The sequence below is a fragment of the Lotus japonicus genome, chromosome 3, assembly GCF_012489685.1.
Source record: "Lotus japonicus ecotype B-129 chromosome 3, LjGifu_v1.2".
Classification (NCBI taxonomy): Eukaryota; Viridiplantae; Streptophyta; class Magnoliopsida; order Fabales; family Fabaceae; genus Lotus; species Lotus japonicus.
In genome coordinates this window covers 2,693,440-2,706,615 of record NC_080043.1, presented here as the reverse complement: position 1 = coordinate 2,706,615, position 13,176 = coordinate 2,693,440, and the positions used below count along the sequence as shown (strand labels likewise).

Genomic DNA, 13,176 nt, shown 5'->3' with positions numbered 1-13,176 from the left:
ATTACACTTAGTGTTATTAGTTAGATTAACTAAAGACCAAAATTCATTTCATTTTCTACACACATGTATGCATGATGTATCTTAAATTGTATATCAGATTTCTTCCTCTTTCAACAAAAAAAAAAATTGAATATCAGATAAATGCAGATAAATACAAAAATATTGAAAATCTGTGACGGAATATTCTATCACAAAAGAGTCCTCGTAACTATGTGGTGACGGAATACAGCCATCACTGATATGTGAAAATCATGACCACTCATTTGTGACAGAAATTGCAGTCACTGTTATTAACGAAATGAGTCCTTTGCTAACTAGTGACGGAAATATCCTCCTACGCCTATCAATAGTTAATTTATAAGGAATTTTCTTCTCAGTGACCGGTGAAAATTCATCCCTAATTTGTTAGGAACTATAAATTCCATCATAAAACTAGCCACGAGACTTTATGACATTATCTTCGTCACTAACATGTTTTGTGAATGAATCTTTAACACTTTGTGACAAAATTTGTCTGTCACTGATTTTGTGATGTGATTTATGTTGTTCATATATGGAAACTACATTCGTTGCATTTACTCTAGATCTATCTAATTAGGTTTATAACTTTAGTGAATAAACACTTCAATATGATGATTCTAAATTGAATAGGAGATGGTGATTAGTGTTTATCAGTAACACTATAACGGTAGAATTGATTGTCATCATTCAAATAAAAAATCTAGGAACTATTTAGAATCATAATAATTTGAAGCAAATTGGTATTGAGTTATGTCACCAAATTTCAATCATATTTGCTTCTTCTTTTTTAGTTTTTTAATTAGTTTGAAGTTGCTCTGATTTCTATGACTTCTCTTTATATCAGACTCGGACATTGGAAGAAGAAGCTTTACCAGCATCCAACAAATTTCTAAATAAGAGTTTATTGAATCTTCATGTCACTACCATTTACATGGGAGAAGATATTACTTACATAGTAGAAGAAAAAAAGTGTGTGAAAGTGAGATAGAAAAATGCACGAGATAATAAAAAACCAACGCCCTTTATTTTGACATCCCTCTCGAGCTCTTTACAATCGCCGAGCTCGACATCTAAAGCCAAACAACAGCATTGTATGCCACAAAACAGTTACCAGCTCGACCTAGGTGGAGGCGCAACCTTGAAGGCCCCTAATACGATGGAAGACTCGTACACTCAACAAACACCCTTCACTCGACGTCATAAACCCTCAAGAAATCGGCACGAGGCGTCACACTACAAATACCAATTGGTATATGGTCACTAACTGATTGCACCGCCACAACCAAGTATGTCACTACAATCAGTTACATGGCATCCCCACAACCGATTACATATCCATGGTTGATTACCATTCTAGAATCTCTCGTCTCAAATCTAGAGTGCAACTTGGCATGCCCTCATTCACCACATTCAATCGGTTCTCTACTCACATGAACGACGCTCAAAGATCTCACAATAATACACAAGTTACCCTCGGTTGTTTGATTAAACAACGTGTTAGAAGATCCAACGATCATCGTTATACCCGCATACTCATGAAGTTCAACCTCAAACATCTCAATATCGGAGCCATCAAAGCCCAACCCTATAAAAGACAAGTTCCACATTGCACAACGTACACACAAGTTCATCTCTTACCGCATGCTTCTCCCTCACATTCTACCTTAGGCGTTACAAAGTTACCTACAGAGCTACTGCAAGTCCCCCACCAGCGTGGCTCAACAAGGAAAAACACTCTCTCAACCCAAGAAAGCACCCTTTCCGCAAGAAGAACCACCGTTCTTTGTTGTTCCACCTCATCTCAACACATTTCCAAAGTCAAGCTTACTTGATCACAAACTTACTTTTATGGAGTACTCCCCACGTTCCAGCAAGTTTGTAGTTTAAGGTTGTGGTACAAAGAGTAAGAAAACAATTATTGATAGTGTAATTTGACTAGATTGCCCTTATTTAATTTTACTGGTATGATGTGCAGATAGAGAAAAATGTAATTAATAGAGAAGAGTTGTAGTTGGTTAATATGAAAGGTGATAAGTGAGAGAAAATGTATTAAATGAGGGTATAAGTGGAAAAAATTAGTAAAAAATGCATTGATTTTCTAAAACAATAAATATTTTGCAATATTGAAAGATGGTCCAAAACAACAAACTTTGTGAAAGAGTATTATTTTACTTAATGTGGTAACTATTATAATATACTACTACCCTTTCAACATTTGAAAGTTGAAACTAAACCAAATTGTCAATCCACTCATAAATAAACCTTCTCTTTACTCTTCACTTCACATGTGCAAAGAGATGGGTTTCGTTTGTTGATAGTTGAGGCATAGTTTCCAAAAGTGAACTCATCAATCTCCTCTTTACAAAACCCCACACCTTTATAACAAAATGAATCAATAATTAATTGATCAATCAATAAAATAAAATAATCACATAAGATCCACACCCCATTGATTAAAATATCAAAATCATTGACATAGTCTTAGTCTCTCTCAAAATCTTCGTCAAACAAATTACAAAGAGAGCAAGCACAGCACATCATCAACCATCAACAACGATGACCAACTACGGCACAATCCCCACCTCCTCTTCACCACCAACAACCAACCTCGAGTTCATCTCACGCGCCAAGACCAAGATCAAAGAAGGTCTCGGCACGCGCCGCCCATGGAAGCTCATGTTCAACTTCCGATCCTTCAACCTCCCCGCCGGCTTCGCCGACGCAATCTCGCGCGTGAAGATCAACATCGGTTACTTCCAGATGAACTACGCGCTCGTCGTGCTCCTTGTCATCTTCGTCAGCCTCATCTGGCACCCAATCTCGCTCATCGTGTTTCTCGCTCTCATGGCCGTCTGGGTCTTCCTCTACTTCCTCCGTGACGAGCCGCTGGTTATCTTCGGCCGCCTCATCAGCGACCGTGTTGTGCTTGTCCTCATGGCGATACTCACCGTCGGGCTGCTGCTACTCACCGGTGCTACCCTTAACATCCTCATCTCGCTGCTTGTTGGGGTGGTGCTCGTGGTGATCCACGCCGCGTTTAGGAGGACCGATGATCTGTTCGTGGATGAGGAAGAAGCTTATGGGTTCGCTCCCGCCGGTGGCTCCTCCGCCGCAGCGTCTTGATTGATTCTGAATTGGGGTTGTTTTTCTGCGTTCTTCTGTTTTGTTGTATTTTTATTTTTTTTGTGAATTTTAGTAAATTGTTCTGAATTTTGTTACTGTTTATATTTATATATTTTTTTTTTTCTTTTATGGGGTTTGTGAAGAAACTTGATTTGATTCATGGACCTTGGTATTGTTGAATTTTTCTTTGTTTGTTAATTATATTAGTTTTTTTATTTTATTTTCCTTTTTGTCCTCTTTTTTTCTCTATGTATGTTCATGTGGTTTGGGATCCAAATGGCAAAAGTTAGACAATGATAACTTGACAGATTGGCGAGAGGGACAAGGGTCCCTGTTGTAGGTTAGCCCATGTTGGCTAAGGTGTTAATGACGAACAACTTTCCATTGAAAGGTTGTATCATATGTGTTCAATTTTCGTTGCCAATATGAAAATTATGTTGGTGAGACTTGAGAGGTTCGTAAGTACAAACAACCTATGAGTTCGGAAGCATGTCACGGCGTGGTGGTGACTGGAATCGAGTTCATCCAAACTTTTATTCATTGAATAAAAGAAAGGTTAAGTAACCTACCTACCACCTAAAAGATGTTTCTAGAAAGTTAAAAAAATTTATTTTAAATTTGCTTTAATACACAATGCTGTTATTTATTATTTATATACACTAAAATAGTAAGTTTGGTTTATTCTGTATAAAAGCTGATTGCTTTGATTGGATTTGCGGTGCCAAATTAAACATAACACTAATTATATGAGGTCTTGTATAGTTTCAACTTTTTAAATCAATATTAATGAAATAGTAAGTTTAATAGAAAAATATAAAATATGAACTTTATTTGAAAAATTAGCCTGTGTGCCGACATGCCAGCACAACTTTGAACCAATAGTTTGAAGTTAACACCATGATTTTAGCTATAATTATGCTAAAACTGAAAAACAAGATGAAAATGTGATTGGAGATGTGATTGAAGACAAACTGGGGTTGAGTGAATCCAACCCCATATTTTCATGTTCCAAACTCCTTTTCATGTTCCAATTGAACACACTGTTTCTTTTCTCTGTCCAGAGGATAACACTAACGCATAGAAAGATATAAACACAGAAAGGATCATTGCAAAACAATTTCCCCCTTCCAATTTTCATAGTTTCTAAAGAAATATGAACTACAACATGATGCTATGAACAAAACAATGATTAATAGTTCAGGCTGCCAATCTTGGTCTCAAATCCAAGCACCAACACTTGTAGTCTGATTTTGACATGTCAAAGAGTTCATCAGGTGTGAGGTTGTCAAGTTCCTTAGACTTCCAGCCATCAGACATGCCGACAAAGTTATTACTTGAAGTCAATGTTCCGCAGTTTTTCTCCTGATGATTTTGACCTCGCATTCTCTTATACAGCCTCATTGCAGAAATACTATCTTCATATGGGTCATGAGTGCCGAGTTGGATATCATAACTGTAAAGCCAAAGTTGTCAGTTAAAAACAATATAGGATTACTATAGCAACTCATTATGGTGATACTATGTGAAATGCAACTGGCAATTTATCCATTTCAATTTAAAACAATATAGGATCAGATTACTATAGGGCAAATTGACTTACCCTAGATATGTTCTGGTAAGATACTTGAGTGAATGACTGACAAAGTTTGTTTTCATCAATGGACGGTACATTGCAGTGTCTCTGCAACACAAAATATAAGCAAATATGTTAATTCCAATAAATAACATATCTGCTCTCAAATTACAAACTAAACACTAAGGAAAATCAACCTAGCTTAATGTACAGTAAGAAAAACCCAAGCGACTAAATAGGATGGATCACTAAAATCTAGAAACTTATTTATATCAAGAAAAATCAGATCATTGTAGCAATTATGAGAAATGATGGCAAAATACTCTTTTTGATACACCTTTCAATATATTCTATATGATCGGTCTACTGTTTAAGAAGTTAACACATTTTTTAAAAGTGATCAACTTACAAGGCAATAGTGTTATTCTTTAAAAAATGAACTAATCATTACAATGAAATATGAATGTTGCTAGCAAGTAGCAACTAGTAGTTCAAAAAATGCATCATACTCATAACCTCATAAGTGCCAAGAAAAAGGGTAAAAAGCAGAACGAATCTATGGATTTCCAACAATTATTTTATTAATCAAGGGACAAGGGCTTAAAGGGCAAAGCAGTGTTGTTAATCGCAGATCGCAGAAAGCCAAAATCCGCTATTTCAAGCCCCCAGAGCAGAAAATGGTGGCAAATAACGGATAGTGGTGAGCCCTCAAAACGCTACGCCTACTCTATAGCGCCGTTATATCCGCTATTTAACAACACTAGGGAAAAGAAAGAAAAGTGAATGACATGGTTATCAAGAACAGTTATGGAATAACATGGTTATCAAGAACAATTATGGAATGATTTAGCATAATTGAGTAAGTTAGTGAAGAAACACCCACCTCAACATGTGATCTGGATAGTTCATTTTCAAGCAATCTAAATCATGTGCTAATGCATGCCCAACAAGAAGCCTGGCCTTTCCTCCGTCCAATCTAACTTTGCTAATGGATTCTCCATTGTATAAAATTTGCAATATCTTTTCTTTAACTTCTTTAAGGGGCCTCGCATCTCTAAGATCATCTTCTGTTATCCCAGTTATATCATGTCTGAAAAATGTCAAGTAAAGTCAACCCCAACATATTTATATCCTTATCCACCTTTCTATTTCACAGTAAAGGAAAACAATCACACAAGGTTGAAGTACCTATAGTTTGTAACAGGGATTGGAGGCTGTACATATGCATGGTAAAGTAAATTCTCATCTTCATCGACCAAGCATACTCTTACACAAAGATCTAGCGATCCATCACTTCCACCACCAGCCATTTCACAGTCTAATGCAACAGCTCCAGGGTGATCTTCATTAGACGAATCACGATGATCAATTTGGGAGCCTATATAGGGCATTGTGTATATTCCCTGTAACAGGACGGCACACAGCGTAAACTTCCTTACATTAACACAAAACAGAATACAAGAAACATTAATTGTAAGCAGATTTCTTTGCCTGGTCCAAGCAAACGGCACAAAAGGAAATTTTTGTTTCATTTAAATGCCTTATGTAGTCAATAACCAACTTACTAGGGGTACAAAACCAGGGGAAGATAGGCGACATGTCACTCTATGCTCACCGAGAGACCTGGGGCTGTCAAATAGTGTCAAGCAAAGCCGACAACCCTGTTCAGAGAAAATCTTCGAACAAAGTCCTTTAGGCAAAGGACCTATAACACAGGAAACCAAAAGGGCACAAATAAGATAAATAGTGAATCGAAAGTCGAAAAATGCAGGCGATAATGTTGATATCAATCAAATTGAATAAGCACTTATAACTAACCGAAAAGATGTTCCCTTAGAGATTCAAATGATTTGCAATACTTTTGACAGACACCACATCTAGGATGATGGACAGAGTGGTATGAGGCTTTCATGTGCTCAATCAGAGACTCTTTCTTCTTATACTGCTTATAGCATGCTGAGCATTTGAGCCTGTAGGAATGAAGGAGTCAGCAATTGTTTCAACAAGCTTATACAAATAAACAATCATACAAGATTCCACCACAGATTCTACAATTTCATTCATTTGATGAAATTCAGAAACATGCAGAGGTGAGATCAAACAGTAACACTAAAGCATTTTTTGACAATTATACTATTGAAGTTCCTCATCACCCCCACACAAATGCTCTTGAATACGAATTGGGTACAAACCCCATTGTTTAATTGAGCTAGATTTCACTCAATTGAACACTAACAAAGCATGCATGGTGATCAAAATGTAAATAAAAACAGAATTGATAGTAAGAATTTGACCTTTTTGCTGGGTTTTGAGGAGGGTCTTCTTCAATGTCCATTAAGATTGCAAATCAAGTGCAAACGAAGCGATGAACAGAACTGTATCAGACAGAAATGATCAGTGATTTTTCGAATTCTAGCATTACCAGAATGAATCAAATGAGAAATGCAATGTTTTACTGTATAAATGGATAGAGTGTAGCACTGATCAAAGCTATGAGAGTGAACTCACTGGAACTCTTCAAACCCTAATGCGACGGAAGAGGAAGAAGACGCAGAAATCAATGTCAAAATGAAGTCGCAGCATTCGCTGTGTCTTAACTCTTAATTTTGTTTTGAGTGGGATATTAATACCACTGGCTAGCCTAATCCCATTTTTCCAAAAATACTTACCTCTTTGAATTTTGCATAATGCAATTTTAAATGCGGTATGTATTTTTTTAACTTTTCGCAATTTAGAGGTTTAACTCTTATTCAAGATTTGACATATCCACAATTGTAATGTTAGTAGAATGGCGGCGCACCCTAGTTTTCTGGTTTGACGGCGGCGCATCATTGACTCCAATCATTGGTGCGGTGTGGACCTCAGTGCGTGTATGATTAGAAAGACTTGCACGTAAATCTCTTCTACGAGTTTACGTTGTTTCCTTGCGGTGGCTTCTGTCTATTCCTGGGTTGCTATTTCAGTTTCTCTTGAGCGTCTTCCTTCTGTCTGCGAACCATGGACCTTAACTTTGAGTTCGACGGCGAGGAAAATGAGGTCTTGAACGTCGGAGAAATATTGGAGGATCCTCACGCGGCGGAGGACGTTTGGCTCGCCGGGAAGGTCCTTGCACACCACTCTGTCAGTGCTATAATGTTCAAGGATGTGATGCAAGAGCTGTGGGTCTCACGTGGGTGTGTGGAGATCCGTCACGCCGGCGTGAACCTTTTCACCTTCAGATTTTCAACGACAAAAAACAGGGACCTGGTACTTCAGTCTGGGCCTTGATTTTTTGACCGGTACATGATATCTCTCAATATCTTTGATGCCAGGGGCGACCCTGCATCGGTTTCTTTAACAAGAGTTCCATTCTGGGTTCAAGTCTACCATCTGCCTACGGCTGGCCGCACAGAGGCGATGGCGAGGGTTGTGGGGAACTCGCTTGCCGGGTATATTGGATGGGACAGGTCCGAAGCCAGTCGGTATGGTAGTTGCTTCCGTCTCCGTGCTTGGGTTCACGTTGATGCTCCTCTTCAACGAGGGAAGTTGCTGGCTACGGGGGGCGGTGCTCCGTTTAAGGTCACCTTCAAGTATGAAAAGCTGAGGAATTTTTGTTACCGGTGTGGCATGCTAAATCATGTTGATCGATATTGCACTTTGGAGGTGAGAAATCCATTGCCGTATGGCCCTTGGCTCCGTGGTGAAGGGGACCGTGGCCATTGGTCCCGCCAGCGGCGGGTGGCTCGTGAAAATGCTAGGCGTGAGGAACATGGGGAAGCCAACGTGCATGATGATGAAGGCCATGTTGAGGGTGCTGATGAGAACCAGGGGGATAACGTGGCTAATATTGATACAAGGAAAGTGGTTGATGAAATTACAAGCTCTAGTGAAAAAAACAAGGCTGGACCGAGTGGAGACAAAGGCATTTTGGCAACAGGAGGTGATATAAATAATTAAAAAAAGGAGGAAATGGTAGTGGTTGCTAATGGCACTACGGGTTCTCAAGAGTGTGATGATAATGATGGTTTTTCCTTTCATGGATCGCAACGCAAGCGGCCGAGTGGTTCTTCTTCAGCATTTGGCAGCTCTAGCACGGGGGTCTCACCTCCACTGAAGAAGGTAAATTCTGAATTTGGATTGGGGTTGGCGGAGACTGCTGTGTAGTCCCGCCCACCTCAATGAGGATTTTATCTTGGAACTGTCGGGGGCTTGGGAACCGACCGACAGTTCGAGTCCTGCAGGGACTCATCCATTCTGAAGCGCCCGATGTGGTTTTCCTGTCGGAAACCAAGTTATTTGATCCTGAGATGTTGCATCATAGAGGAATTGGTGGATTATCGAATATTTTCCCAGTAACTTGTGTGGGTCGTGGTAGGAGAGGAGGTTTGTGTTTGTTATGGGGCTCTGATGTACAAGTTGAGGTTGTTAATGCCTCCCCTAATCATATTCTTTGTTATGTTACTCACCCCAGCCACTTTAGTGTTATGCAGGTTATGGGGGTGTATGGTTTCCCTGAGGAACCAAATAAATTTCGCACATGGGAGCTTGTTCGGCGGTTAAAGCCCACACCTTCCATGCCTTGGTTATGTATTGGTGATTTTAATGACATTCTTTCCCCAGCTGATAAGCTCGGTGGTGATGTACCCGATGTGGGTCATTTGCATTTGGCAAACCAAGCATGTATTGATTGTGATATTCATGATGTTGGTTTTTCTGGTTACAGGTATACTTGGACTAATAATAGGGGTAAACCCCACTCAGTTGAGGAACGACTTGATTATGCTCTTGTAAATGAGGAGTGGGAGGCTTTATGGCCTGTTTTGAAGCTCACTCATCTTTTTAAACATCGTTCTGACCATAACCCTATTCTTTTCAGTTGTCTATCTCGCAGGGGGCACAGGGAGCTTAAGCGGTCAAACATGTTCAAATTTGAGGAGCTGTGGTTGAGGGAAGTGGATGAGTGTGCGGAGGTGGTTACAGAGGCTTGGTGTCGTTCGAGAACACCTTTGATTTCCAGAATGGAAGAGGTGGGTAGTGCACTTGGAAGTTGGGGAAAACAGAAATTTGGAGATTTGCCAAAAAAGATCTCGGATACGAAGGGTACTCTTCAACAACTTCAACGGAGAGATCAAACTTCCCAAGTCATTGACCAGATCCATGAGGCTGAGAAGGAATTGGATCTTTTGTTGGAACAACAGGAGGTGTGGTGGAAACAACGGTCTAGAGCGGTTTGGTTGCGTGAGGGGGACAGGAACACTCGATTTTTTCATCAGAAGGCTACGCAACGGCGTAAGAGGAATCTGATTGAGGTTATTAAGAATGATAGTGGTCGAGAGTTTGAAGATGATGTGGACATTTCGAGAGTGCTTTCAGATTATTTTATGAGCTTGTTTACCTCTTCAGGGCCTACGGGTATTGAGGAGGCTACAGAGTTGGTGGCTGGCCGTCTTACACCGGAGCATTTGACAGTGCTTTCTGAACCTTTCTCTCGGGAGGAGGTGGAGGAGGCTCTTTTTCAGATGCACCCTACCAAGGCGCCCGGTCTAGATGGCTTCCCAGCTCTCTTTTATCAGAAGTACTGGAGTATTGTTGGTGATGAGGTTTCCCACTTCTGCCTCCAGGTGCTGCAGGGTGGGATCTCACCAGGTATGATTAATAAAACTCTTATTGTGTTGATTCCTAAGATTAAAGAACCAGTACATGCTACTCATTTTAGGCCAATAAGCCTTTGCAATGTGATTTTTAAGATTATAACAAAGGTGATTGCAAACATGCTGAAACTGATTTTGCCTGATTTGATTTGTCCTTCACAAAGTGCTTTTGTACCAGGTAGACTCATAACTGATAATGCTTTAATAGCACATGAGTGTTTCCATTTTATGAGGAAGAAAATTACTGGCCGGAATGGCATGATGGCTTTGAAATTGGATATGTCAAAGGCGTACGACCGAGTTGAGTGGTCTTTTTTACACAGTGTTTTGCATAAGATGGGTTTCCCTCTGTCGTGGGTTAACCTAATCATGAATTGTGTGACTACAGTAAATTTCTCTATTATGCTTAATGGTAACCCCCAACCGGGCTTCAATCCTGGAAGGGGGTTGAGGCAAGGGGATCCCCTCTCGCCATATCTTTTTATTTTGTGTGGAGAGGTTTTTTCTGCTCTTATTCATAAACATGTTGCTTCTTCTGCCTTACATGGCATTAAGATAGCGCACCGTGCACCGGTTATTTCACATTTACTTTTTGCAGATGATAGCATCTTGTTTGCTCGTGCTTCTGACCAAGAGGCTGAGATTGTGAAGAAAATTCTTGCTACCTATGAGAAAGCTTCTGGACAGGTGATTAACCTGGAGAAGTCTATGCTTTCAGTAAGCCGTAATGTACCTCAGAACAGACTTTATGAGCTCAAGCAGCTGTTGAATGTTCAGGCAGTAGAAAGCTTTGATAGATATTTGGGCCTTCCAACTCTGATTGGTAAGTCTAAAAATCAGATTTTCTCCTTTGTTAAGGACCGTGTTTGGAAAAAACTTAAGGGGTGGAAAGAAAAAACCCTCTCCCGGGCGGGACGTGAGGTGTTGATAAAGGCTGTGGCTCAGGCCATACCCTCTTATGTTATGTCATGTTTTATGTTACCTAATGGCCTTTGTGCAGATGTTGAGACTATGGTTTCTAGGTTTTATTGGGGTGGGGACGTCGAAAGACAGAGCCTCCATTGGGCTAGTTGGAGCAAACTTTGCAGGCCAAAATATGATGGCGGGTTGGGTTTTAGGGATTTCAAATCTTTTAATACAGCCCTAGTTGCTAAAAATTGGTGGAGAATTTACTCCCATCCGGAGTCTTTGTTGGCTCAGGTCTTTAAAGGGGTATATTTCCCTAATGGCTCCATCTTGGATGCTAGGCGAGGTGCCCGACCAAGCTATGCTTGGTCTAGCATTTGGGGCACTCGCTGGGTGTTTGAGAGAGGTGGCCGATGGAGGGTTGGTAATGGCACGAGCCTTGATGTTCGCTATGCTAATTGGTTGCCAAATGGCTGTCCAGTTGTTTTTAGTGAGGACCTCATGCAAGAGCTGGGGATCCGACATGTTTCTGACTTGATGAGAGGCCCAGGTATGTGGAACTCTGAACTAATAGAGTTTGTTTTTTGTCCTAATACAGCTGCACAGATTTTGTCTATTCCGCTGCCGTTGCATGGAGGGGATGATACTCTTTTTTGGCCCGGTTCGGTGGATGGTTTGTACTCTTCTAAACAAGGGTACGCCTTCATTCAAAGCACAGTTATGTCATCTCAGGCTGGCCCATCCACCAATGTGACTCCTTTGCAGCCCAAACAGTGGAAGAAATTCTGGAGCAGCTCGGGTTTACCTCGGTGCAAAGAGCTTGCTTGGCGCGCATCTTTTGGATATCTTCCCGTGAGGACAGCGTTGGTGCGGCGTGGTGTGGATGTAGAGGTTGATTGCCCCCTGTGTGGTATGGAACCGGAAACGGTTGATCATTTGTGGATTCGGTGTGCGGTTACTCGAGCTTTCTGGTTTGGTAGCCCTCTTGCGCTACGGCTTGACAGGTTTGACACTTTGCATGATTTCCTGAAATATTTTATTGATTCAGCTGAGGAGGATGCCATCTCTTTGTGGCAAGCGGCATCCTATGCTTTATGGGAGGCGCGGAATCGTGTTGTCTTTGAGGGACGTGCGTTCTCGGTCCCCTTGGTGGTGCAGCGTGCGCAGGACCTGGGTCAGTTGTTGCCGGCGAGTGGGACGGAGGTGCGGAATGCTCCTTCCATGGTGGTAGTTTGGCAGCGGCCTACGCGTGGGGTGATCAAAATTAATTTTGATGCTTCTTTCAGGTCTGCTTCTGATATCGGGGCAGGTATGGTGGCCAGGGATCATGAGGGTTTTGTTTTGGCATCAGCAGCTGCGTTCCCTTTGGCGGCCTCATCTCCGTTGTTGGCCGAAGCTGCTGCTTTGCGTTGGGCTATGGTTCTAGCCATTCAGCTTGGTTTCCGTCGTGTTTGTTTTGAAACAGATTGCTTGCAACTGTTTCAACGATGGACCAAGCCTCCGGATGGTGCTTCTTATTTAGTTTCTATTATTAATGATTGATTTGTTCTTTCCCGTTCTTTTGATGTAATAGACCTTTCTTTTGTTCGCCGTTCTGGCAATGCGGTGGCGGATTTACTTGCTAGGAAGGCTTCCTCATTCGCCGGTTTAGTGTGGATTGAGGAAGTCCCTTCTGAAGCGAACTCATTTGTTTCTGCGGACCTTTTGGCCTCCGTGCCAGTCCAAGTTTAATGTTATTCAGACATATTTCAAAAAAAAATACTTTTTTTCACAAACCAATCTGCCGCTTCGTTACTATCATGATGAGTAGGAAGACTACCTCCACTGCCTTCGAGATTGTTCGCACTCGATCGAGAGAACTTTGGTTGAGAATGAGAGCGTTGACGTGGGCGAATTTCTAGCACCCTCACTTGAAGGTTTGGG

The 13,176-nt window shown here is 41.1% G+C and overlaps 2 protein-coding genes across 3 annotated transcripts; one reads left to right on the top strand and one right to left on the bottom strand.

Moving 5' to 3' along the window:
- The first annotated feature begins 2,470 nt into the window (after positions 1-2,470).
- LOC130749309 (PRA1 family protein F2) lies at positions 2,471-3,364 on the top strand. The gene has a single exon (XM_057602643.1). It carries the CDS (start codon positions 2,578-2,580, stop codon positions 3,142-3,144), a length of 567 nt encoding a protein of 188 aa, XP_057458626.1. The 5' UTR covers positions 2,471-2,577; the 3' UTR covers positions 3,145-3,364.
- Positions 3,365-4,104: 740 nt separating this feature from the next.
- LOC130749733 (uncharacterized) lies at positions 4,105-7,380 on the bottom strand. 2 transcript variants are annotated; one of them, XM_057603106.1, is made up of 8 exons: positions 7,226-7,380; positions 7,012-7,092; positions 6,536-6,687; positions 6,283-6,422; positions 5,906-6,120; positions 5,601-5,807; positions 4,745-4,825; positions 4,105-4,597 (listed from the first exon to the last, which is right to left on the bottom strand). In XM_057603106.1, exons 2-8 carry the CDS (start codon positions 7,050-7,052, stop codon positions 4,342-4,344), a joined length of 1,092 nt encoding a protein of 363 aa, XP_057459089.1. In that variant the 5' UTR covers positions 7,053-7,092; positions 7,226-7,380; the 3' UTR covers positions 4,105-4,341. The 2 variants fall into 2 exon arrangements, with proteins under 2 accessions (XP_057459089.1, XP_057459090.1); XM_057603107.1 differs by having other exon boundaries at positions 7,174-7,288.
- Positions 7,381-13,176: the final 5,796 nt, after the last annotated feature.

Excerpts from the sequence above, each read along its gene's own strand:
- LOC130749309 (XM_057602643.1), top strand. The coding sequence starts at position 2,578 with ATGACCAACTACGGCACAATCCCCACCTCCTCTTCACCACCAACAACC.
- LOC130749733 (XM_057603106.1), bottom strand. The coding sequence starts at position 7,052 with ATGGACATTGAAGAAGACCCTCCTCAAAACCCAGCAAAAAG. Across the intron at positions 6,121-6,282 it reads CCCCTGGTTTTGTACCCCTA|GGAATATACACAATGCCCTA; the intron begins GTAAGTTGGTTA and ends GTCCTGTTACAG. Across the intron at positions 4,598-4,744 it reads CTTACCAGAACATATCTAGG|TTATGATATCCAACTCGGCA; the intron begins GTAAGTCAATTT and ends TTGGCTTTACAG.